Source organism: Catharus ustulatus, chromosome Z (genome assembly GCF_009819885.2).
Source record: "Catharus ustulatus isolate bCatUst1 chromosome Z, bCatUst1.pri.v2, whole genome shotgun sequence".
NCBI classification, from domain to species: Eukaryota; Metazoa; Chordata; class Aves; order Passeriformes; family Turdidae; genus Catharus; species Catharus ustulatus.
Window position 1 is genome coordinate 8,125,521 of NC_046262.2, and position 27,475 is coordinate 8,152,995.

General features: G+C 43.8%; 1 protein-coding gene across 3 annotated transcripts in view; it reads right to left on the minus strand.

Annotated features, from left to right (window-relative positions):
- FAM219A (family with sequence similarity 219 member A) overlaps nt 1-27,475 on the minus strand; it is a 101,603-nt gene that overhangs the window by 17,531 nt on the left and 56,597 nt on the right. For all 3 annotated transcript variants that reach the window (XM_033085431.2, XM_033085432.2, XM_033085430.2), the window contains exon 2: nt 20,882-20,981. In XM_033085431.2, coding sequence (XP_032941322.1) covers nt 20,882-20,981 — 100 coding nt within the window. The remainder of the gene's footprint in view (nt 1-20,881; nt 20,982-27,475) is intronic.

Consider the following 27,475-nt stretch of genomic DNA (forward strand, 5'->3'; position numbering starts at 1 on the left):
ATGATTTAAAGCACTGCTTGATATGATTTAGTGCAATCTAAAATGGTTACCTGTTCAGCTGGCAGGGTCTGTCTAGCTGTTTTATGATGAGAGAAAATAGTAATGGAGCGTGGGAAGCAGAATGGACTTAACATGAATGTGTCTAAACTGAAAATCAGACTTGAATGAATCCTTGAAATTATTTCTCTGGTTTCAGCACTTAAACAAAATGATAGCCAGTTGTAATCACATTTCTGAAGTTCTTTTATAAATGAAATGCTGAACATTTTGTTCAGTGCATGTTGCTATGTAGGGGTGGCCTTGGTTTTGCCTACTATCTTCCCCAAACCAGAAATGTCAAAAGTAGTCATATGCTTGAGTCTCCTCAGAACTGCTCCTTTTGTGGCATGAGGCAAAGCAGTCAATACAGGAATCTGGTGAACATCATGTACTACACTGAAGAGCTATTTGGAGAATCAGACATCCCAAATCCACATTTTCCATTTGTCCCAAGATAGTGGGTGAGTCTGGCTAAGATCAGACAGTAGTGGGTGGAGAGTGCTATTGTCACACTGTCACTGTGCTTGACTACCTGCAGCCCCCTCAGCTGAGGCAGCCTGACTGGCACAAACACTATTTTATGGCAGATGAGCTAGATTTGCCTCCTTTGCACTGTGGGGTGGAACAAGTAGACGCTGATTGCTCCTGTCTCTTTGCTGAGAGCTGCTGGCTGGACCCCAGTAACTCAACTGCTTTTGAACCTCCCTGAGCAGGAGAAGATGGAGCTTCCTGCTATGGGGACAGCGCAGTGTGGACCCATGGGACTTGCTGCAGTGGCAGACAAAGAGAAATTAATCCAGTGTGATAGAGCTGTATTTTATCATTTTCAAGGTTGATGAGATGAGATGAGATTTTGGGATATATTTCTCTCTCTGTCCCCCACAGTCAGCTAAATTGTTTCTGAGGCTGAGGACTGTGATTCCCTAATGAATTCTAATTTCTCAAGTAAGCTGAGAATTTAAATTACACACGGAATGAAATTAATACATCTGCTCAAATTCTGCTGAATGATGAACAGATTAATGAGCAAATGAAAGGAGAAAGAATGAAATACAGCTTCTTCAAGCCCAAGTCTTGATTTCAGTTCACTTGCCTTGCTTAACTGGGGGACCTTAGCATGAATCCAGATAACACCGAAATTTTCTCTACCTTTCACCTCTGACAGAGAGTATTTGTTAGTGAGGACTGTGTCACTTCTTGGGGAGGATTTCAGGGTATATACATAAATTTGGGCTTTGCCTGCAGGCTGCATGGAAAGGAAGGTGTAAGAAAATTGTGTGATAGGACCATGCTGATCTCAGCGCTCCCTGGAGTGTAAGTGTGACCATGTGGGTGGCATTAGTGCAGCTGATGGCTGTGCCTACCTTCATTGGATAAAAAAGGCAAAAGAAAAGTGATTTTTACTAAACAGGTCTAGAAGAAACAGAAAGGACTTATCTGTGGCCAGTCCCCTGCTATGAATACAGGGAATATGATTTCAAGCTGATACAGGCCAGGCATCAGCACTGATTATTCAGGACAGGTCATTTGAATAAGGATTCAGAAAGGACTGTTCAGATAACAAGGGTCAGACAACCATGTCATCCAACTACCAGCCTGGGTGAGATGTGGTACTCTTAGCTGAAGGATGTTACTTTTCTGACCCAGACAAATTTGGGGAAAATAGTGAACTATTTTCTAGTTTCTAGCTCCAGCTGTGTGAACTGGCTAGAAATAACAGATGTGTGAATCTGTCTTCCAAGGTCCCTCTTGGACCTGGTTTTAAAGATCAAATAGCATCATTTCCATATGTTCTGTTGATCTGGCTGCTGCTCTGTGCCTTTTACATGGCTGAGAACTGGCGCAAACACCACTGGGCTGGGAGTGGTTTTAAGCTCCCTTCAGCTCCCAAGAAAGCCTGATTGAGAACTGGTAAATGTCCTAGGGACTACAAAGTTTGTGTTTGTGTCCATTGTTCAAGGATGCAGCACTTCCTGCATGGGAGTGACTACAGCAGCAGCCAGTGCATTGCATGCACAGCAGTGCAGGGATCATTCTGAGGTAATGCTCCACTAGAATGCTGCCGGTGCAAGTTCCTGAGAGGTTTCTGAGGGCCTGGATGATGTGAAGGCACTTCCCTTCTGAAAGCACACACCAAAACATCACACTTCCTTAGCACAGAGGAGAGTGCGTAAAGGAGTGCTCCAGTCCAAACCAAAGCTATCATCTATTTAAACCACGCATCTCAAAAGTGGTTTTATGATCCCAGCAGCATGTCCTCATTCCCCTGCCACACTATCCCAGTCCCACAACTCATTTTTCTGACCCTCAGTAATTATGGGAAGGAATGGCTTCTCTGCTTCTGCCCACAATTTGGCTTAGCCCCAGAAGAAAACAGGTAATTTCCTGCAATGAAAACCTCATGGCTGTACACTTCAATAAAAAACAGAAAAACACCACCGCTATTTTGAACACACAGAGCATTTTACCTCTTCATGGCTTAACACAATAGTGAATCATCTTTGCAAAATACTGTGTTGTGTTTTACTGCTGTTAGGAACTATACAACTGGTTTACCTTAAAGCCATGTAGAGGATCTGTGGCAGCAGGGGAGCACAGAATCAGGATTCCTGCTCCCAGTCCTCTGCTCGAGCTGTCTCTGCAGCCATTTTATGCAGACAGGTTGCGAGTGCGTAGCAGCAGGCAGCAATTAATCTCTCTTCATCTTTCAACACCTTTCTGTACTGATTTCAAAGGCATCTATTGTCACAGCTCCTACCTCACAAGGGCATTTATTTTTTTTCTCATTCAGCATGTGCTTTTTCACTTAATTTTAAAGGATTGAGATTTTTATTCCTAATGGCTGCAAAATATTGCATATAAGAATTTAATTTGTCACTGTCAAAAGTGGAATGTATGAACAGCACTGGCAATATTTAAATGTAATTTTTAAAAAAAATTTTCCACATTTACCTTCAGAAAGGCACTTATTTGGTATTTTCATTTACTTTTAAAAGAATATTTTTCCTGGCAGCCAGAAGAACAAAGTTAGATATCTGGGGAAGCATTTGCATCCTGATGAGTGCAGCTAAAAAGTTTCTGTTTACAAACTGATCTCTAAAAGACCTAATCCATAAAACTGAGCTACACTCTCCTTTAACTTATTTTAAAAGGACAAAGAGAATTAATTTACTTCACCTAGGGAGAACTTCTGCAAATGCCCCCTCATTATTTTTACTCAACTGAACACAGGTTTAAGTCAAAGCCATTCGTTTCACCTTGCTAAATGATGTGATACACAAAAAAAAAAAAGAGAAAAAAACCAAGAAAGGGAGTCTTTTAAGAGCAATTTAGCTCTCTTCAGTTAAATAGCTCAATTCATTTAAAACATCACTTATGCTATAGGCACAATCTACAGATACACAGAGGTGATATTAGTATCTACATCACATTTATTATGAGTTCTGATGTTCTGTGAAGAAGCATTAAAGTTACTGGCCCATGTACTAAATGTGATGTGTATTTAGGAGAATAGTAGTACAAACTTGCTCAGCTGAATATTCACAGCATTTCATTACATAGGATGTCATCCTACAGTGTGTATTTGTACAAAAAAACCACTTGAATAGAGTGTGACATCAGCAGGCTTGAACTGCACAGACACTTACTCAAATGTCCACACTTTCATGCTAAAAACTGGTCTATGGGAGAGAGCATCTGTTGTATCGCCTACACAAACTATACATTTAAAATAATAATAAAACAATAAATAATAATTAAAATATTTTTAATATGTTGCCATTGGGAAAGCTTTCACTGACTGGCAGATAGTCCTGCTTGGAATGACTTGTTGAGTTCCTTCAGTAGGCAAAACAAATAAAGTCCTGAGTGATAATGCCACACAGCACACGAGCTTAGAAGGGAGTCACAGCCTCCTGACTCCAGCATTGTGTTTGGAAAGGACTCTTGGCCTTTTCTTCTACCAGGACTGAACTGCAGCTGACAGTACAAGCCATGTTTCTGGCTTTATTTAGCAAAATACTTTATATTTGATCCAGTCTGCTTTATCAACTGCTGCATTTGGTTTCTATGAATCTATGGATTTCAAACAAAACTCTGAATTTGTTTGTCTAGTAAGATGAAAGCAGATGGAGACAGGCAACTAGGCTGGCTAACACTACTGTTTTATTCCATGGAAAAGGTAAAGAAGGAGGGTTAACAGCGAGCAGAGTACTTGGAGAGCATGTCACCCTCCAATTACTCTGCTGCCCAAAAGGGAACTTTCAGGCATTGTTTCATTAGATGAATTGCCTGTTTATGAAACTCTGCAGGAGAACAGGATATGCACAGCTCAGGGTGCCTCTTCCTGCTATTCAATTCATGAGCTCAAGTCCTGGGTACTCGGCTCAGCTGGAGAGCTGTTCCACACAGCAAACTTGCTCCCCTAACTGGATTACTGACCTGATCCCTCCCTCTGTGGGGCTCCCACAGTCTGGAAAAATGACACACAGCCTCAGAGCTCGATTAGTTATTTAATAAGTTTACGATTAACCAATCTGCTGATTAAGCTTCATTAATTAGGTTGGCAGTAATTCTGTTTCAGAGGGATAGTGGCCTCTATTGTCTCGGAGCAGGATTGGAGAGCTCTTGCGTTTCACATGCCCTTACACTTCTCTTTACTGCTCCAGAAATACCTGAAAAAGCTCTTTGGGTGGCACTTGGCACTGCTGCCAGATCACTGGGGCATGGTGGCCCTTGGGGACAGCTCAATATTGTTGTTGTTACACCTGGGGCAGCTCAAAGGCTCCTGCTCCTCTCTTCTGAGTCTTGCCAGATGGAAAGGAGGCAGGCAAGTTTATCTAGGGCAGCAGGAGACCTCACAAGTACAGTTTCAAAGGGCCTGGCCTACCATTTTGATATTTTGATTTGGGGCTTTACCTCAGAAAGGTAAAGCTTTCCTCTTTCTCTTTCTTTAGAGAGAGTTTAGAGAAAGCTCATGCCTCCATCTCTGGCTTTGTTCTGTGGTTTATGCTCTGACGGATGGGGCTCAGTGGGTGCTCCAACCTGCTCCCTGCATGCTGCCTTGGCTGAGAGGCCAGGGTGCTGCCACCTTCCTCCTCCAGGCTGGCCCTTGCTTTGGTAGAGAAATCAGGACTGGGCTCAGGGATAAGTCCCAAACTATTATAAATTATTACATCTTTTCCCATCCACAAGAGATCCTCTGTATCCTTTCTTAGGCAGGGCTGGTATCTGCTGGTGTTAGACAGCAGAGGATGGCAAAAGAGAAGGCAATCAAAATGACATTCCTTAATGCCCCCATGTTACAGGTGCAGGGCTGAGGGTTTGGCAGCTGCCTTCCCCTTATACCTCTCAAAAGAATAGGTGACAAAACACAGTCATGCTTCTAAGGGGTAGAGGGAAACAGAACTGGCCAGAGAAAATTCATGTCCCTGTTGAAATCCCTGAGAAAGAGCCTTGAAAGACAAGATGAAAGACAAAGTTCTGGCTGCAGCTGCTTTAAGAGCTGCAGGAGAGGAAGCAGGGCTGGGGGATGACAGATGCCACCCCTACTGCAGAGCCCTGCAGCTGGAAATCAGACACGTGCACTGCTGAGCGGAAGCCTCTAGTCAAAGGAGTGGCAGTTCCAATGGCAAGGAGAGCTCAAAGGGGCTCAGGGAAAGCCTGACTCATGCTGAATAAAGCAGAAATGTGCTGGGAAAGATGATGACAATTTTTAACACAGATCTCCAACATCATGTGTGTATGTCATGGTTTAGTATTTTAATGCTGATGTATTTCATGCATTTGTTACCCTTTTTGGTGGGGGAGTGTGCTCAGAAGAGGTTTGTTACCACAAGCTTCCAGCTGCTGGGTGTCCCTTCAGGGCTGAGGATATGACACTGCCACCTCAGCTAGCCCTGCTTGCTGCCAGACCACAGGTAGCCCCAAAGGAGAAAGGATTGGTGCTAAAGCACTGCTGGCCTAAGCAAGGTGTAACACGGCTTCTGGGGAGTTGTATAGGCAAGTATAGGCAAGGGGGAGGCAGGTGTTACCAAGAGTGAATGTGAGCCCCCTTCTCTCATGCCACACACCACTGATCTTGCAAAGACTCACGCCTTTTGATTGGCAAATGAGCCCACCTCTTTCAGACAGCTGGCAGGGGAGGCTCCTGATTCTGCCTCCCAGCTGCCTGTGCTCAACACCGTAGCACTAAATGAGCCTGCTGGCAAAGCTGCAGCTGCCACATCCTCGCTATCTGACCTCTCTCCTAAACGAACCACTGAGGCAGAAATTCTGGCAGACCAACATTTTTACCTCCCTCCCGAATGGCCAGCTGTATGCACTGAAGGAAGGAAAAAAATCCCAGCTTGGATTTGCTTATCAAAAGACCATTAGCTAAGGATTTTCTAAAGCATTTCTAAAAGAAAAGGAAGGACACATGAAAAATCAATACAAGAATTACAATAATTTTACCCCTTGCATGCCTGGGTCAGGTATGGGCTGGGCTACAGCAAGCACATCTTCAGCTTCACTTGGCACATTTGAGAGCCAAAATTGCCAACTGCATACAAACATAATGTTTATTGTTGTACAACTGTTTGGCTGTCTGACTGGAGCTGTGCTAAAATGAAAGGAATAGGAGAGTTGTAAGAGTAGAAGAAAAGGAGAGAAACAGCCTGAGGGTGTCAGCAAGCAAGGCTTTATTGCAGAAGAGCTAAGGGACGAAGGAGTGTGTATAGAAGACACAGTTGCTTGCCTGAGGAAATTAAGACAAAAGAGAGACTGTGCATAAGGACTACAGGCAGCTAGAATGGTGGGTGTTTCAGCGATGCACAGTACATTTTAATTACAATTTCAGTTTGAATTATCTTTCAATAACGGAGTTAAACAACAGGCTTTAATTTTTTGTACACACGGAGACCTAAGCACAGCAAAAATGGGTTTAATTTAATGACGAAAGGGGAGTGAAGAGAGTGAAGATATATAAAGGACTTTTCAACCATCACAGACCTTATTAGGGACTTTATAAGAAATGACTTGCCTCCTCTTCAGTCAGGTTGTGCTGCTGGGTGGACAGACAGAGGTGAAGGGAAGGGGAGATGTCAGTGGGAAGATCCTGGATGGTTGCTGATGAAGCAGGCAGAATGTGCAAGGAACAAAATCCTGCAGACTCCAAGGTAAAGCAAAAGACATGACAGCAGGGAAGTATAATCTCAAGGCATGCTGAGATCTCAGAGTCTTTGCAAAGATACAAGCTTGCTCTGTGCCTCTTTTTGCTATGCATTCTTGTAAAAGAATCTAATTTTCCATTCATAATCTGATTTGAATCAAGAACACAGGTTTCCATTGCCAATCAACTGCATGCACGTTAACACCATCAACTGTTTTCTTTTTCTGCCTCATTATTTCTCTCCACACAAACGTCAGGAACTTTTAGGTCATACTGTATCTCAAATTACCCAGGGGACAAAACAAAGGTGTCAGGTTTATCTGTCCTTAATACATCAGAAACTCAAGTCTGAATTGGGATGTCTGCAGGAGAGATTGGGAATTCGGCACTGGGTCCCCTGAGGCAAGAAGTTCAATGCAGGAAGGACGGAGGAGCTGAGGTGTGTATACACACACACACACACACACACACACACACACACACACACACACACACGCATATTCAGTGACTCAAGCCTGGAATCTCTTTCTCTCACACTGTTCTGGAAGGAGCCTGGTTTCTGCCAAGACCCAGACAGAAACAGCATCAACACTGCTTTCCGGGCAGCCTCTCCACCCCACTGATGCTGGCAGAGTCAGTGCTGAAAAAGGAAAAGCTGTGAGCGGAGGGAAAACAGGGCAGAAAATAATTCTCTGCTTTCAACAGGTCTTTGAGGCTTCTAAAAGCTGCATTTGTGAGGTGAATGGAAGGGTAATGGCAGGCTTCAGGGCACAAAAAACCTTTAACTTCTCTTCAGCAGAGATACAGAGGAAGCACAGGGACTGACAGCCTTGTCTGTTCCAGGGATGGCATTCAAGTCAAAATCTGGGGGCAGTGGGATCTGAAGAGCCTCTCTTAAACAGAGCCTCTCCTTGGGCAGTGTGTGCACTGGGAGAATGAGAGAGCAACGATCATCATCTTCTGATCACCGAATAAACAATCCAGCAAAGCTCTGATTGAGGAGACGTCCTGACTTGGAGTTCATAGGGATAAAAATGAGGACAAACACAGAAAGAACTCAAACTAGCCATTTTCTATCTCCTGTATCTGTTCCCTGGGTGCCTGAAGTCATATTGACTCAGCCTGATGACAAAAACAAGGTTTCTTCCTACCAGGTCTCCAGGGTCCACTAAAACATAAAGAAAAGCAAGCTGCATCTCCTCCCCTGACCACTATGACAAAGCTGTCAGAACAGCTCTGACAGTATCATGCCTGCAGCAATGTCTGGTGAAAAAGCCACAGAGAGCCACTGCTCTTCCATATCCCTCTGGAGAGAACTGTACTGGAAACCAGAGCCAGAAAGTATTTTCTTCTGTGGATTTCATTGATTTCATGCCTAAAAGCAGTGAACTGGAATAAACAAGACCTACAACAAAGCATCCCTGCTTTGTCTGTTCTGGAGAGGGCGCTTTGCAATGGCAAATTCCAGTAACGTGGGGAGATAAATTTGGGGGTTAAATCTAACACACTTTGCTCACTGGAAAGGCCTCGGTGGTGGAGAAAGTGACTATGGTTTTTGTACTTTACTTGCAGTGTTAAATGCACTCTGCTTACTTTGGCTGACCTTGTGAAAAATTATACTTAGGATTTACTGCTGGCTTCATACCTAATCATATAGAACAGATCTCGTGAAGGTCAACCAACATCTAGCAACAATGCAAGGAGCTGGGGATGTAAAGGAAAAGTGAGGGAAAAGAGCACAAGTCAGTGCTTGGGTAGATGGTGCCCAGGGGGCACTTTCTGGAAATCTCTGGGGACCACTTGAAAACAATTGGGTGACTTCAACACTGCTGGACTGGCAGAGGGATCTGTATGTAGCAGACCCCAGAGGCTTTGAAGGACTGTCCTGAATAATTGTTTTTTCATTAATATCCATTTACAAATCATGTACGTCTGAGTTTTCATTTTTATGACCTCAAATATTCTCTGCTTAATTTTCCACAATTCTGTGATCCTGCCTCTGGGTTACAGAACTGGTCTGTGAGGTCTGACAAGTTGCTCTTTTGTTGCATCCTGCCTTTGAAAAGTACTAGTACTGTTCTGTAACTTTGTTAGATTTTTTTTCTTTTGAACAATCAGCTTTGTTCTAAACTCTTGAACCATGAGGGAGTATTTATTTTTTCTGGATGTCAGTTAGCTGCAGACCAACATTCACTTTTTTCCAAGGCAACCTCTACACATTTAACAGACTTGAATACCTGCCTACTGCCTACACTCTTGCCCTAAAATCTTCATAAGAAGATCAAAACAGTGTTTTTCCCATTAAAATAGTCAACTTCCTCCTCCAGGATGGATTTTAATCTACTTTGATTCAAATCCGTTCCCTCATTCTAAGGAAAAAAAAGCATGGAATTAATAAAAGAAGAAACATGGGATGGGATGACTCATTTGCTTTTGTTTTCATCTATGTTTTCTTACATTATTTGTGGCATGCTGCAGGTAGGGATGTATGCGTTACAACCAGCCTCTGGGTCATTATTTTTTTCTGCAAATCTCACAAAAATCCAAATCACAGATGAAAAGAATCCCTTTGCCAATCTAAGATAAAAGTGCCTTTCCCAAAGGCTAGTTGAGACATAACCAACACCAAGAAGAGCTCAAATTAGTCTAAGAAACGGAGGTGCTGCACAGCCACCTTGTAGCTGCTTGATTGTCACCTCACACAAACACATGCAGAAACACTTTAATTTGGCTCTGCTTCCTACACTCTGTTAGTGCCCTGTGCTAATGCTCCAATGTTTTGCTAGGACACAGTAGGTAGAAGAAATCAGCTGCTTGCTCACACTGCAAAATCATTCAGCATTGAGGAATGCAAGCTAGGAAACATCTGCAAAAGAACCAATCTCCCTGTCTCTGCACTGGAGTCAGTAAGGAATACAATCAAAAGACAAAATTAGTTTTAATATGTTTTTAAATTCAATCACGAAGGTCTAGTGAATTAAAGAGAAAAAAGAAAAAGCAGTAATTAAAACTTAAAAAGAAGAACATTTATAATGGAGTGAAAATCAAGCAGCAATTGGTTTTTTCTTGTTTACCAGGTCATCCAAGTCACCCAGAGTCTACCTCTGCAAATCCAGCTGTAGCTATCTGGGAATCCAAACACACAAACATATAGAAGATTGTTTTTTTAAAATTTTTTTTTTGTAATGGATAACTATATAACATCTTAAAAAAACAACCTGGAGTCCTAACCAGAAACAGGATCATAGTATTGCTTCAGCTGGAAGAGACCTCAGGAGCTTTCTAGTCCTGCTCAAAGCAGCATCAGCTGTGGGATCAGACTGGGCTGCTCAGAGCCTTTATTCAGTCAGATCTTCAAAGCCTTCTGGGTTGGAGATGACACGATCTCCCCACCAAACACTGTGCATGTTTGACTGTCCTCATGCTGAAAAAGGACTTCTGAAAGGTGAGAAAAGTAACAGGCTGGGAATGAAGTACCCACTGATGTTCCAGGCAATTCACTGCCAGCTCAGGCATGATGGCATCATTCCTCAATAGCACAGAGGAAGTTTCACATGAAGCTTTTCCTTAGAACGCTCAAGATTATTCTGGTCATGTCCTACCTGATCGTCATAACCAGGTAAATGCACAAAACCTGGCGCAGTGTTTTTCTCCCTTTAGCCCTGCCCTTTTCTTGTTCTCTATCTGCCCTGCTTTGAAGCAGAGGAGATTACAGCCTAGTTTTAGGTCAGATGAATGTGCTGTAGAGGGTTCAATTCACTTTGTCAATGAGACCTAGAGCAGTCACAGCCTTCTCTAATCATGCCTCTGATTTCCAGGGAAATGGGAACTCCCAAATGTTCAATTGCAGACAGAAAGAAGAACATTGCCAACAAAGGAGCTAGGATCATCTCCTTTTGCTGATCATCCCCTTCCAATGAATTACAGGAAGCCCAAAGGACCCAAGGTAAAATTCAAGGACTGTTGTGTAACGTACCTTTTCTACACACAGGCAGATGTGTCAGCTACGTGAACTTGGAGGAACTAAAAACATGACATCTGCCTGCACAGAAATAACTATGCCGAAGTTTTGCTATTACATTTTGCTTCAGCCTCTGCCCCATGGATCAGAGGCTGCATAAAGCCACACTTCAACCCAAGAGCCGAAGCATGCAGCAGAAAAAGAAATTGAACTCGAGTCTTTAATATTCTGGCAGAAAGTTAGTAGCTAAAAAAGGTGTAACTGCTTTGTGACTTGAGTTTCCTGAACTTTTTATGGTCAAAACCACCTTGTGAGTTAGACATGAATTTGTGAAAAATTTTGGAACCATTAATTATATGTTTTTTCAGCCAACTTTTTAAAAAAAATGCTATGATTTACTAGGGAGCCTAAGCCCAGGATACTTTTCTTCTAAAAACCGTAAGCAATACAAATTTTAAAGGCAGCCTTCATCATTGACTCAAACTACCCATGCTTGACAGCACTACTTTATTTATTTAGTATGCTTGCCCTGTTCAAGACACACTTTAAGCAGTGTCACTTACTACGTCAAACACAGTTTCTCAGATGAACTTATATAAAGTACAGTTGTCTTACTTGTACTCTTAATCTGTTCTCCCAGTTTTCTAGTCCTAGAATCAATATTTAAAGTAATTAATAGAAAATCTTTCCCTTTTTTGAAAAACAGCTCTTACTTTCAGGCTGGGTAGTGATGGGGGACAGAGAGGGCTGTTTTCTGGCACCAGTGTGGCTTAGAAGCTGAGTTTGAGCAAAGGGGCTGCCAGCAGCCCACAGCTCTGAAACACCTGGTGTGATTAAACCTTCTTCTCACAGCCAGCTCACAGTTTACTCATGGCAGAAAGTGTAAAACTTATGAGCTTCAGACTAGTGAGCTAGACAGAACTGCATAATTTCTCCAGAACACATCAACACCTGCTGACTTGATTGTACCAATTTCACAGTTGTGATCAAAAAAAGAGGGTATGTGGGTTGTTTGGAAAAAGTGGGGATTGCCTTCCATTTAGAGCAGAAGGCAGAAAAAATAAAAGTTATAGCAAAAAATGAGATGGTTTTGGGTTTACAGTACAGTTACCTTAAAGCCCCATAGAGGATTTATTTTATTGTGCTATAAACAGTGTTACTTTATGAGACAAAGGGTTGGAACATTCACAAAGGTTTAGGCTGAATCAATTCAAGCTCCTCTCATGGCAAGCAGCAAGTGGGATAAAAAAGACAGAAAGGAGAAAAAATTGGGAAGAGTTCACAGGTGAAAGGGACATGAAGAGGAAGGAAGGCAGGAGTCACTGAGAAAAATGGCTCAGCTGTGCAGTCTCTAAAAATGAAGATGATTTCACTGATACTGAAAGTGGGAGGAAGCCTGGGAGAGGAACAGTTTGCAAGGCAGTGGGGAGAGAACAAGAGTCTACTACTAGTAGGAGGCAGACACAAACAGATCACAATGATTACACAGGCTGGAGATGATTCTTTGACAAGGACTTGGATCTATCTGCCAAAAATGTACATGTTACCCCTCCTTTCCACTTGTAACTGGACCTGGAGAAAGCATATTGTCTATGGGGCATGTTTTTGTATAGGTCAGTTTAGAAAGACATTTTAAAATTTGATCTACAACTCCCGCTTTTCCTTCTGGAAGAAGATGTTTCAACGAGGAGACCACAGCTATTTTGCACAGTACCAGGCCACAGTCTTATTTCCATGAGTGATGCAGAAAGGCAGACCCTCAGCACAAGCTACTCAGACATGATGCAGGCAGCACTTAGAGCTGTTTGAATGATAGTTGTTTTTAACAACTGGAGAAATGGGATCAGACTGTCCAATTACTGCTGTGACTTTTCTCTTACATAAAATTTTATCTTGGTAAATATATGGCATCTGTAAAAACAGGTTTATTTTCCTTCAGTGTGCCCTGCTTTATAGAGCATGACTGCCAAAGTGCAACTAGGAAAGTTGTGCCAAAAGACTGAGATTTGAAAGAAACAGAGAGGTGCCAAATGACATTCTACACACGGCAAAGGAAGAAGGCTGTGGTTTTTCCTGGAGAGGTCACTGCCCTGTTACTGCCAGGAGTGAAGTGGTTGTCAGGGAACGAGAAAAACTTCCTCTTAGTCCCAGTCCCAGAGGTGCTTTTGCACAACTAGTCCCTCTATCCTCACTAAAGCTTAATTCCCACTCCTAAAGCTTCCCCATAAAGCAGTGGTGTTGGCTGCTGTAAGAGGCTGAGATGCTGACAATAGCTGAAGCTGTTGAGTTGCTTCTACCTGTCTGCTAACCTAGAAAACATGTGCCCAGCACAGGTCCCTACTGCTCCACGTCCTGCTTCAACCACGTCTCCTTCTATGGAGAAATAGAGTGGTTCTTTCTGTGCTCCCTCCTGCTTTTGGGAATTGCTTCTCCCTAAACCTCTGCACCAAAACTGATGGACATGATGAAATGTGATGGTTGCTGACTAAGCAAAAACTGTACTTTGTTGCTGCTGCAACAAACATTTCTTGCAGCACATCTCCCTGCCTGCCACATCAGAGCTGGACCTTGCAGGTGGTTCTTTGGCTGCACCACTGGCTGAGTCTGGAAAAATGGGGTTCTGCTGTGCACAGCTGGATGTAACACTGTCTGCTCTGCCTGGAACAAAGACTGGGATCATGGAAGAAGGGTTCCTAGGGTGTACCTCTGCTCATGCTCAGGTGAGGTCTGCAACCAGGACCACAATGGTATCCTCACCTAACAAGGACTGTACTACTGACAGGACATGTGATATGGATGACATCCATGTCTATTCTGCTCTCCTGCTGTGGCACAAGAAGGTTTCTGTGTTTTTCTGAATTCTGAGTCTCCAAAGGATCCTTCAATATCTCACAGAAGCAACATGAAGCTTTCAGGTTACTATCCTCTGTGCATGAGGATAGCAGCTAAAAACCAAGATTTGCAGTGAACTTAAATATAGCAGGACATGGTCCTTCCCTTTGAGAAGTGTACGTTATCTCTGTTTCACAGAGCTCAATCTGCTGAAGGAGCATTTTAGTCCCCACATTCAATAAGCAGACAGTGACCCTTTCCCTGTTAAGAGCTGAGTGTGCAGCACAGAGAAGACAAAGTGGGAGCCCACATCACTTGATAATCAGAAAAAATTCAGTTAAACCATCAAGCACAGTTTAAGGCTCATCATTAATAAATCACACACTTTAAATAAATGCATCACCCAACACTGTCTGTAGATGCTGTGGTCTGTTCTGGAGCCAATTTACATTAATTATACTGGTCTATACTTGCTTCCCTCAGCTGCTAGGCAGGAACTCATCTACTTTGGAGACATCAGAACGAACTACAGAAATAGTAACACCTGGGTAATTCAGAACTGGGGAAATGTTACACTGAACAGGTGGAACGTACATTTAAGGACACAGGACTCTGAGGAGCCAGAATATAGTACTACTGCCCGTTTCTGAGTTGATTTTTTAAAAGATACCAACATCTGAGAAGGCAGCCTTATCATCTCAGCTGCTGTTAATCTTTTTAATGTCAGGAACAAGCTGTAAATCACCTTTGGGGACCTCTTTCTTTAAACCAGTTCTCTACATGCTTCACAGGAAACAGTGATGAGATTAACATGTACCTGTGTAATGAGACCTCTGAACAGACTGCTGTGTGGTGCTGCCTGCTGGGGTTAGGCTTTGCTAGACCAGGTACATTTTACTGTCATCACTACTTCTTTCACTGAATTTTTTTCTCCTTTCTATCAGAGAATCTCAATAATTTGCTCAATTTGGTTTTCTCTCACAAGCTTCTGAGCTGTTTCTCATATTTGAAGTAACTGACTATGGTGGGTTAAACATGGAAGAGAACCTGTACATTGCAGTTCTGAGCTTCTTCTTCAGGCAAAAATCCTCCATTCAGACTCTGGATGCTTCGCCCCATTTTAAATACCAAAATAAAATAAGTTATGCAGGAGCTGATCTTCAGGATTAGCTCTTTCCTAGACTATTAGACTGCAGTGGAGTGGCTCAAGGACAGCCAGGAAACATCCCAAAATCAAGCAGTTACATTACAGCTTCCTTCTTCAAGACTCCTTTTAACCTGAAGGAGCACTAGCCAAGCATGCTAGATGTGAGTGGTTGTGAGTCTGTTGGCTTGTGAGGTGTGTTGGTACCAAGCATGTGCCATGGGAGAGGTGCACATACCACCATGGAGGGCTGTGAAAGGCCAGTGAAGCCCCAAATCAAGCAAAATTACAGTCATATAAAAAGCCAGGTCATTTGGTGAACCTCATGCCACATCATTCCCATATTCACGTACTTGCGCTCTGCTCCTGGAATTTGCTTCCTTCCCTCTGTCTCACCCCCTCACACATTCCCTCCTGCCTGGATCTCTCTGCTGTGATTGCTTTGTTCCAGTTTGTCTGAATAGCTTTATTTTTTACCCAAGCCTGTCTCAGGCACCTCTTTCTTGCTGCCCCTCTACTTCTCTTCTTACTAATCTGCAATAATATGCCTGTCAGAACTGGTTTTCTGCCCTGGTCTTTGCAGCTCTGTCTGCAGACAGCCCTACTAGCCTTAATGTGATGCAGCTGTTCACTCTCTCACCCTTTCCAAAAAGAGCCTGGAAATATCCTACAGGAAGGATGCTACCATAAATCTGTGTGCACCATTTCTCTTATAAATGGAAAGAGTAATAAGAGATGAAAAAATGTTTAAATAAATTCCTCCCAAGCTCCATGAGACTTCCAAGTGGTGGGCTGCATGTCTGTCTTCATGAAGAAAATCAATAGCAGTGCTGTATTGCTCCTGCTTTCTGGCTTCCATCCCACCCCTTCTCCTGCACAGTGCACAGACTGTGTTTAAGGAAATGGGTGTTCCTAGGGGAGCAAAATGGCTTTTTGCACTTAAGGTAATGATGTCACTTGAGGTTGCCATACAAACAGTTATGAATATGAAAATCTGCAGTTGTGTCAACAGAGCTGGAACCTGGGGACCTGGCTTAAGAGTTAGAGCCCTTTTATAAAATGATTCCCTAATTTACCTACAGAGCATCTTCCCAGAAACAACAGCTGCTGTACCTAATTAGCATTAATCACCTTGTTACAGAAGAGCAACTGGGAATAGTACAGTACTTGAAATACTGACAAAATGATACACTAATGGCATTGATCTGTCCGATCTACTTGAACTTCCCCTTTATTATTCTGTTTTCTGTATGAAAAGCTTCAGAAGTCACAAGTTTTGGAGCAGACTGGGAAGTGATGATGCAGAAAAGGAGCCACAGATGGGGGCAGATACAGAGCCTTTCAGCCTACACACGATGCTTGCTGCCGGCTCTATTTGTGACTGCACTTCCCAGTTCTGCATCTTGACCTGAGGCAAGAGTAGTTCTGGAAGGGGATCTCTGAGCACAGCATCCTTTTGGGCAGCACTGGACAGGTTGCTGTGCTGTGTGCTTCATGCTTCTTCGATGGAGAGCTTTAAGACAAGCTCTGAACACACACCCCACCCCAGGAGAAGACGTTAAATACCTACACAAATTGAAAGATCAGTCTCAGAAGCCACAAGGGGCAGTCTGTTGTTTATGGGATCAAAGCCCTTCTGTAAAGTTTCAGCCAGAAATGCACCAATTTTGTTAAGTTGAATCCTGAGGGCTTTGCAGTTCTGACTGATATTCCTGGTACTATTCTTCCCTGATCACACAGCAATTCAGTATCTGCCATGAATACAGTAGGCTGGAAGGCAGGAGCTAACAACACAGACATGTCATCAGCCTCTGTCCCCTGATGGATTATCTCTTCAGTTCGCTCCAATCTCCACCAAGATGGGGCTCAGTCATTAATTAGTTTTGTCCAAGTCAGACACACCAGAGAACACCATTCTCTATGACATTGTGACGATGCTTTTGCTGCTGTTTAACCCTACCAGTTCTGCTTGGTCTAAGTGAACAGAATTCCAGTAACTTCCTTGAGGTGTGACTCAGTTTCTCTAGCTTAGACCTTCAGTTTTCACATACTTTTATGGCCCCTTTGAGGAACTTTCCAAAAACAGTGCCTTATTCCCTATCTAGTCCAAGGAGAGAAAGTGTTGACATCTAAGGCCACGGGCACCTTGGAGGGCTGAAGGCTGCTGTGAATGTCTCTGCCTCTCTCCCACATTTTCACCTGCAGACAGGCATGCAGGACATTTACTGCCAGGCTCCCAGTGTGATAGATGTGCTGATGAAGATGCCTCTGCCACAATCCCTCATCCCACCTGCTGCTTGTTTTACAGCACTCCAACCAATTTCCTCATTGCCTATTCTGTTTTAACACAAACTAATGTCATGACTGCTAGGAAAGACAGACACAGATTGTCTGGGTAAGGATTTCAGACCAGAGAGGGGAAATTAAAAACGCAAAATCGAAAAGCAGATGGCAAAAGCTTCATTAAAATAATATCTCATCTCCTGGGAATGCTAGGAGGATCTGTTGCCTTCCAGTGGGTGTGGTGCCCTGAGACTGACACTTGGGGATTATTCTGTTCCTCTCTCTCTCTCCTTATCATAATTCTCCTCTTTCAAAAGGCTTGTGGTATGTGCTCCATCTGGATATGGCTCCTAATAAGGATGTGCTGGAGACATCTCCTAAGCACTAATGTACACCCAGCCCCCAACCCGTGCTGTCAGGAGTCTCCTTATCAATGATCTGAAAGAAAGAAAGAAGCAAGGCTGAGCATGGCAGCTCCGGATAGAAATACAAAGTGGGAGTGCTAGAAAAGTGACAAATACATAATTAATATGCATACAGTATCAATAAAGGTTTAAAATTATGAACTGTGTGAACTGGGAGATCTTATTTCCCCTTGCTATGATGTTTTCCCATTTTTTTTGATGTGGCCCTAGCCTCAAGCACTGTTCCATTTATGAACGAGATGCAACCTTTAGAAAATCACTAGAAATATAACACACCTCTGAAGTTTTTCCTGTATCTACAGACTCCCTTCAAGCAAACATGAAGCCAAATGTATTTATTTAGAGGGGGAAGAAACAACCAAGGAAAAGACCACTCAAGCAGCAGGATAAATGTGCGTGCAGTATGTGCAGTTTTCACGCTCTTTCTGTCACACTTCGATCACTCCAGCGTCTGGAAGCAAAAGTTGTATTCATGCTGGGTTGGAATTTAATTGAGCTCACTTGAACCAAGCTTCCAGCAAGCACATACGACAGATTTATACATGAATCTCTGCAAACTGAAAAATGACATTTATCAACCTTCCATCAGAACATTTGACATTTGAACAATTGATTCTGATTTAACAGTGAAAAATGCCACCATCCACATGGAAAACCTGCAATAGGATTAAGCCCCCAGTTGCTACCATGCCCAACAATGGTTCTGCCAGTTAGGCTATTAAACATTTATGTACCACCTGAACTTTTTCTAGCCTTAAAGAGATTAAAAACAACCCTGACAAGTTAAATGCAGAAGGGACAAAAAATCTAGTCTGAGGAATGGGGACAAGAGCTGGGAGATGCAGTGATTAAGCTCCTAGAAAATTGCAGAGGCTGGGCAGATTTCCAGAATAAGAGCAGTAGGAGCTAGCGTGGATTAAAGGCACGTTACACTGGCTATGGACAATACTGCTAGTCTCATTTTGCCTCAGATAACCTAAAGCTCATCTGGGTACAGCTAAGAGTAGAGCGCTGATCCAAGTCCCACTAGGTATGTGTTCACTTCCTTAAGGAAGTACACTGTTTCCACAGAGATGTGTTGGAGCAGAATTCTCTCTGGAGACAAGGCAGGAAGATGCTTGTCAGCCTTGCAGGACAATTCCTCTTTAGGTAGGTCTCACTCAGTACTATCTTCATAAGTGTACTGTGATCAGCCCTGAGCTCACCTGGCGAAAGCACCAGTGGGAAAGGAGATCCTGGCAACAGTGTGCCTCTACTACAAAAACTGTTCAAACACTTCCAGTACCTCCCTTTGACTCTTTATGCCATTCAGTACTGGCTAAACGGAAGACAATGTTTCCCATGTGGAAAAGTGGAAGCTGTGGCAGAAAGGCTAATCATTCTCCTCTATCTGATTCCTGGAAAAAAAGCTGGTAAATTTTCCAGAAGTGTGACTGTGGCCTATTTTCATGTATTAGTCCATTTCAATAATTAGTAATCTTCCAAGCAACTGATGTAGTCAGTCCTAGTTGATAAATTCCAGCTTACAGAATATTGAGTTTATCCAGTCTTATTTTTCTCATTTCTATTATTCCAGTTTTCATGGTTTTTCTCCTCTATGCCACTTCTGAGTCTTTATTGTACTTACTCCTCCCAAATGCACTCTACTATTTTTTTTTGTGGATTCCTGCTCTTTATGTAAAAGTCATTAATGAATATAGACATAAAATGACTGTTAAAGAACTCCATTAGTAATGTCCTTTCTTCTGATACTTTCTCCTTCAATGCTACCTGATGTCTTTTGACTTCCAAAGTTTCTCATTCTACCAGCTTTATTCAGAATACCAAGATTGGTTACAAATCTACATAAAATTTATTTTCCATTTAATTTGTATGAATTGATCTTGTTTACTCTGAATCCAAACATATTTTCAATTATTTGATCTCCTAGAATGGTCTCATGACTTATCAAAGCCAAGTCTAAAAAAAGTATAATTTTCTTGTCACATTAGTGAATCTCAGGAGGATATTTTTATTGCCTAGAAAGTCAAGAATATCAGACTTACCAATAATAGCATCAATTGCTCTCTAACCTGTTTCCTGGTGTTAAATTATCCAAAACAACTACTGCAGCAGTAATTATCTGTCTAGTAACATTAAAGAACTCTCTTGGCAGTGAAAAAGGATCCTGGTGGCATATGGCATGCTGGCAGTAATAATCTTTTACCAAACTATGAATTGTGCTGTCATTAACACACACTGCTGCTCCCTGCCTTTTCCTGAAAAGCAGCCACTGTTTTTAGAGTATTCATGACTTGCATAACCACCCTCCATCAGCTTCAGCAGCATCCTCTCATCACTTGTTCTGATGTGAAGGACAGCCAGGGGACTCCTTCCTGCTCCTACAGGGAAATTTTCCACACTTAGATTCCCATTTTTTAGCAAAAAGCACACTGTTCCTTTGGCTTTTCTGTCATCAGGCTCTAGAAGCTGTGTGGTTAAATAGCTGCTCAGGTTTGGGAGGCAGGACAGGAATGTGTGGATTGCTCTTATAAGCATTAGCCTTGAAAGGAAGCAGTGTTCTTTTGGTAACAGGATGATTCTACTTCCAGAATTAAAAGACATTGCTCAGAATATTTGTGTGGGAACCTTTACGACCTAAAAGTCCTCCATCTCACAGTAATGCAGCTCTGTCTTTTTCTGGTAGTATCTCAACTCCCTGATCCTTTCCTTTTTGTTGCAGCTATTCTGTCTTCTTTTTACAGTCCCTCCATATTATCTTCATTCTTTATCTGGCCAAGCCTTGACCTCAGCTTAATAAAAAACCTGTAGGTTTAAAAGAGCTATGCCTTGCTTTTAAGGCATTGCTTCCTTTCTTTACCACACCCAGGGATACAGGGGCTTTACATGTTTGTAGGTCAGTTCCCTGAATCACAGCAGCAGAATCACAATGACAAAACTGCTCTGTGAGCTTCTTGAGCCTTGCTGGCATGCTCATCCACATGCATGGAGATCTGCATATGATCCTGTCTTTCAGGTCTTTTCACTCTCCATCAGCAAAGACTCACCTAATTTCACTTGAAGCGGGGATGGCTTATAGTTCATGGCTACAGTCTCTCCCTCTCTCGTATCACAATCTCTGTCCGAAATAGCTGCAGCTGTTGGATCCTGTTAAAAAAGAACAGAAACAAAACAGAATGGTTTAGCTGATAGTTCTGCAGCTTCTTCTCTGAGTGACTACTAGGCAACTCCACCCCCTTCACATTCAGAGGGAGCACAGAACACACTGGTGTTCCGAATGCTGGAACCCAGGGGTAAAACACAGAACTTTGGAAGCCCATTTGCTATGTTAAAAGTACCTCTGGAAACACCAAATTTCAACATCAGGCTTATATGATGGATGACACTGGGAATATAATATGGATGGTGGGTCACTAGTCCAAATTCAGCCTGGGCTGGCAGTAGTTCCAAATAATTTTCACGTGATGACTCCTTGGGACATTGTATGAAACATATTTACGGTTTCAGATGAATTCCAAGTGGACCATTAAACCTCAAACTTAAAACTGAAAACTCTGAGACCAGGTCTGTGTGAAAGTCCAGCTTGGAAAGAATAAGGACTACACAGGTAGGAGAATTCAATTTCTAGTCCCTCTTGGAACCTATTTCATGGCTGACAGGAAAGATCTGTCAGAATAGTACCTTTCACTGTCACTAAAATTTCCCCCCTGGAAAACCAATCTCCCCAAACACATTCTGCTCCTTCCTACTGGCAAAAAACATATATTGAACTCTGTGGTACAGCACATCAAAGAACTTGAGAGAGAAACAAACTACCAACTCAGACAGTTCTACTACTGATAAAAATAACTGAAATCCTTTCACAGCAAACTGCAAACTGGTTGGAACTCTCTCCACTTAGCATCATAGTGAAAATTAAATCTTGTTTACAAATGTGTTCTTACTCCCACCTAGAAAACAGAAATTAAATTGAACATACACATACATAAATGTGTATGTAAATTTGGGTATATCATACGTAGAGCTGCACACACAAAGCAAGCATTCAGCATTAGGTCAAATATATAAATAAACCATCACTTCTAAGAAATGGAACAAGGCATCATAAATTACACACTAGAATACTATTCCAAACTGGTGAATTGATATTGTATCTCTTCCAGTTTCTGGAGTTTTTATTTTGTACACAATTTCATGTAAAATGCAAGACATCATTTGGTACTGACGTCTGTATGCAAAGCAGAGTCACTGAGTTTCAAAGCAAAGTAATACCACTCTTCACTCTGGGTAAAAAAAAAAAAAAAAATCACTTGTTGAGATACTCTTCTGCCTGCCATCTCTTTGCAGTGCACATTAGCTCTTTTTAATACTGTGCTTAGGAGATAAAATGTGATCTTTGAATTAGGCTCTAGATTGCCAGAAACTGGTTAAAACACATATGTAGGGTTAGACCACTTTATGAAAATCCCACTCCTTTGCACTATCCAGTAGACTTTGACAGTATTTAAAATGGATGGTGCTCACAAGACCTCGCATTCAAGGACAATGCTGAACAAAAGGCAATTTCTTCTGCTTTCCTCTAACGCAGTCGCTGCTGCACTTCTCTAATGTTGCAGTTTAGCGACTAGTTAAAAAGGGAAGAGCAGTAGCAAAACAAAAAACTGGTCTCCAGGACAGCATTTATGCATAAATCATAGATCAGCTCATGTGTATCCTTGGAACATGAATCTGGTCTCAAACACGCCCAGATGACGGGAAGAGATCAGAATCCAAGGTGGAAGAAAGAATCATCATGGTGTGGCCTCTCACCCTTCAGGGGAAGGGAGCACCCAAGATTTGTAGATGCTTGTGGAAAAAGGAAGGTTGGAAGTCAGAGGGTCCACAAAATCTTACAAAATTCTGCTAGTAAATTACACACTTGTCATGGAAATTGGTACATTAGTTCTTGGCCTCCTATTAAGCACCCAGCAGTGGCTTTATGATAAAGGAGGGAGGTAAAAGGGAAAGGAGAAAGAGATGAATTTAAGAGGGGCAGAAAGAAAGAAGGAAAGGGAGAGAAAGAGAGGGAAAGGAAGGAAGGAAGGAGAGGAAGGAAGGGAGGGAGGGAGGGAGGGAGGGAGGAAGGACTCCAGGAAGGAAGGACTCCAGGAAGGAAGGAAGGAAGGAATTCTGGAAGGAAGGAATTCTGGAAGGAAGGAATTTTGGAAGGAAGGAATTTTGGAAGGAAGGAATTTTGGAAGGAAGGAATTTTGGAAGGAAGGAAGGAAGGAAGGAAGGAAGGAAGGAATTTCGGAAGGAAGGAAGGAATTTCGGAAGGAAGGAAGGAAGGAAGGAAGGAAGGAAGGAAGGAAGGAAGGAAGGAAGGAAGGAAGGAAGGAAGGAAGGAATTTCGGAAGGAAGGAAGGAAGGAAGGAAGGAATTTTGGAAGGAAGGAAGGAATTTTGGAATTTTGGAAGGAAGGAATTTTGGAAGGAAGGAAGGAAGGAAGGAATTTTGGAATTTTGGAAGGAAGGAATTTTGGAATTTTGGAAGGAATGAATTTTGGAAGGAAGGAATTTTGGAAGGAATTTTGGAAGGAATTTTGGAAGGAAGGAATTTTGGAAGGAAGGAAGGAATTTTGGAAGGAAGGAAGGAAGGAATTTTGGAAGGAAGGAATTTTGGAAGGAAGGAAGGAAGGAAGGAAGGAAGGAAGGAAGGAAGTGTTGTGGGTTGGCGAGGTTTAGAAATTTTTTCCCATTATTATGTTAAGCTAGCCGGGATGGCTCTCCTATTAGCCGTTAAGAGCTGGAGACCAAGGACTACTTGAAGCAATGATGGCCCATTAGGGAAAGGTGGAGTCCTGCTTTTGTCTTCGGCAAGTAAGAGGACACTGGGGGTAGGAGAACTACACAGCTCGCCGGCCGAACTGGAGGAGAGAGGTTCCGTTTCTCCTGTTGGGATCAGGCTTCTTGGATTTGGACTGCTAAAGTTTTCTGCTTCCTCTGAACAACTGGGAACTGGGACGCCCACGGTGAGCAGAGTTCCTTCCTCTCACCCTTTTCTTCCACCTGGGGTGGTGAGGCCACCTGGCCCCCTCCCCTGCCCCTGCAGCAGCCGCGACTAAGAAGCCGCCCGCCCTGGTCCATCGGAGAGTCATCGGTGACTGACAAAGGGACTGGGACTGAATTCCATTCTGTTCTGTCACTGTTTTTTTTCTTTCGTATAGCTGATGCTGTTTTTGTTTGTCTTATAAATATTTCAGTAAAGAACTGTTATTCCCAACCTATACCTTTTTAGTGCCTGCGAGTTCCTGAATTCCCTTTTCCTGGCAATACTGTCCCTTTAAACCGGGACAGATTTTGGCGCCCGAACGTGTGGCAGGAGGTTAAGGAATAACAGTTCTTCGGTTGCCTGAGACTGGTTTTTTTTTTGTGTGTGCTAGCAACATGTGGTCCAGTTTAATCTGGTTTGGGCTGCACGTGTTCATACATGTATATCTCCCATTTGCAAACCCTTACATAAGCATGGGCCCTGTAACTAAGGCTACTGTAACTGTTATCGAACTTGCTTTATGGGTTGATAAGGTGAGGAATTCATGGATTTTTAACTTCCTTTGGACGGCGGGTACATGGATTCAGGGATACCACACACTAAATGCATGTTTTTGGGATTACTTTAATAATGGCACCTACTGTGAGGGAATAACACCAGGGGAAATTTTCTCCCAACCCCTCACCCAAATTTTTGGGTGTACCCCACCAGTTTTTGAAGGGTTCAGATTTCCTCTGAATGCTAATGATATCGTACAGTGGCTGGTGTTACTGATAGGCTTGTCCTATTTAACATTAAGAGATAACGGGGGATTGAGCTGGATAACAACTCTGATACCTACTCCAGGAAATAGGGGTGCTGCCACAGAGCCTGACCCTGCCCCAGAGACTAGGGATGCGGCCACAGAGACTGACCCTGCCCCAGAGACTAGGGATGCTGCCACAGAGCCTGACCCTGTCCCAGAGACTAGGGATGCTGCCACAGAGCCTGACCCTGCCCCAGAGACCAGGGATGCTGCCCCAGAGCCTGACCCTGCCCCACAGCCCATCTCAGAAAGAAACCACCCGGAGTGGGTGGGGCTTCTAGTGAAGCAGATGAGTGAGATGGGCCAGATGATGAAGGAGTACCTCTCCCCAGCTGGTGAGAAGCCCTGCCATAAAGGGGGAGAATCCAGTGATGCTGTAGTGGAACCCCTAGGTGTTACATCTGCCCAGGGTCCAGCTGAATTGCAAGGGCACTCACAGCCAGCAGCAGTCGCCCCTGTAGAAACTAGGAAGTCTAAAATGAAAGCAAGGCACCTAGACAAAGAGGACCAGAGAGGAGGGCCCTCACAACCAGCAGGGGAGCCAGAGGTTGAAATCATCACTGAGTCCCTGTCTTATGAAAATCTCCGCAATCTGCGGAAAGATATTGCACGACGGGGCCGGGAGGCTTTGACAACTTGGTTACTTCGGGTCTGGGACCTTATGGGTACAGGTGTGCACTTGGATGGTACAGAGGCAAGGAATTTGGGATCCTTGTCCCAGGACTCAGGTGTGGACCAAATATTCGTAAGGGAGCCAGGCCCACTTCCCCTCTGGGAGCGGCTTTTAATGAGTGTAAGAGAGAGGTTTGTCAACAAAGAAAGAATGCAGGAGTACCATAATAGAGTGCATTGGAAAACCGTTGAGGAAGGGATTCAACAGCTGAGAGAGGTGGCGGTACTGGAGGTACTCTTTGGGAGGGATGGACAGCATGACAATGACCCTGACAAGGTCAGGTGCACAGGTCACATGCTGTGGAACCTGGCAAACCGAGGGCCATCTCAATACACCACCTTCATTGCAATGATTAATGCTGATGAGCACCGAGAAACAGTGAGCTCTGTTGCTAACAAGCTTAGGGATTTTCACAGTATGATGAATGGCGTAGTGCAGGCCCAGGTTTCTTCCGTGGTCCAGGAGATGAGGGGGATGAGGGAGGAGATCAGGGAGGTGAGGGGCATGAGAGGTGACATAAGTGAGATGAGGGAGGAGATCAGGAAGATCAAGGCAGCACCAGTGCGAGCCTCGTACCCCAAGGTCACAGCCCCACGCCCCTCAGCTAGTGGAAAAGGGTACACCCCACGAGCTGACCTATGGTTTTTCCTGCGTGACCATGGGGAAGACATGGGAAAATGGGACGGGAAACCCACTTCTGTCTTGGCAGCACGGGTGCGTCAACTCAGGGAGGGAAATGCTAACCGAGGGAGCTACACTAAAGTGAAGGTAGCCTCAACCTCCCATGACCAAGGTGCTGGGCATTACAGAAGGGAAGATGATCTGTCAGACCCACTTGAAGGAACCTCCACTATGTATGTTCAGGAAAGGAATAATAGCCAGGGCTAGAGGGGCCCTGCCTCTAGCCAGGGAGAGGCACGGGATAACAGAGTCTATTGGATGGTGTGGGTCCGATGGCCTGGCACATCAGAACCACAAGAATACAGGGTATTAGTTGATACTGGTTCACAATGCACCCTAATACCATCAGAACATGTGGGGGAAGAGCGTGTTTCCATTGTTGGGGTGACGGGGGGATCACAGGAATTGTCTTTGCTGGAAGCTGAGGTGAGCCTGACAGGAGAGGGGTGGCAGAAACATCCGATTGTAACTGGCCCAGAGGCACCGCCCATTCTAGGCATAGATTTTCTCAGGAGTGGCTACTACAAAGACCCAAAGGGATACAGATGGGCTTTTGGAATAGCTGCTGTAGTGGCAGAGGGCATTAAGCAGTTGAACACCTTGCCTGGACTGTCAGAAAACCCATCTGCAGTGGGACTCCTGAAGGTGGAAGAGCAACAAGTGCCAATTGCCACCTCAACAGTGCACCGCCGGCAGTACCGGACGAATCGAGATGCTGTGATCCCCATCCACAAGATGATCCGTGAGCTGGAGAGCCAAGGGGTGGTCAGCAAAACCCACTCACCCTTCAACAGCCCCATCTGGCCCGTGCGCAAGTCTGATGGAGAATGGAGATTGACTGTGGACTATCGTGCGTTGAACGAAGTGACTCCACCACTGAGCGCTGCCGTGCCGGACATGCTGGAGCTCCAGTACGAGCTGGAGTCCAAGGCAGCAAGGTGGTATGCCACCATTGACATTGCCAACGCATTTTTCTCCATTCCCCTGGCAGCAGAGTGCAGGCCTCAGTTTGCCTTTACATGGAGGGGCGTGCAGTACACCTGGAATCGTCTGCCCCAGGGGTGGAAACACAGCCCCACCATCTGTCATGGACTGATCCAGGCTGCACTGGAAAAGGGTGAGGCTCCAGAACACCTGCAATACATAGATGACATCATTGTGTGGGGGAACACGGCAGTGGAGGTATTTGAGAAAGGAGAAAAGATCATACAGATTCTGCTGAGAGCCGGCTTTGCCATTAAAAAGAGCAAAGTCAAAGGACCTGCCCGAGAGATCCAGTTCCTGGGAGTAAAGTGGCAAGATGGACGGCGCCAGATCCCCACTGAGGTCATCAATAAGATCACCGCAATGTCCCCACCAACCAGCAAGAAGGAAACACAAGCTTTCCTAGGTGCCATAGGCTTTTGGAGAATGCACATTCCTGAGTACAGCCAGATTGTGAGCCCTCTCTAC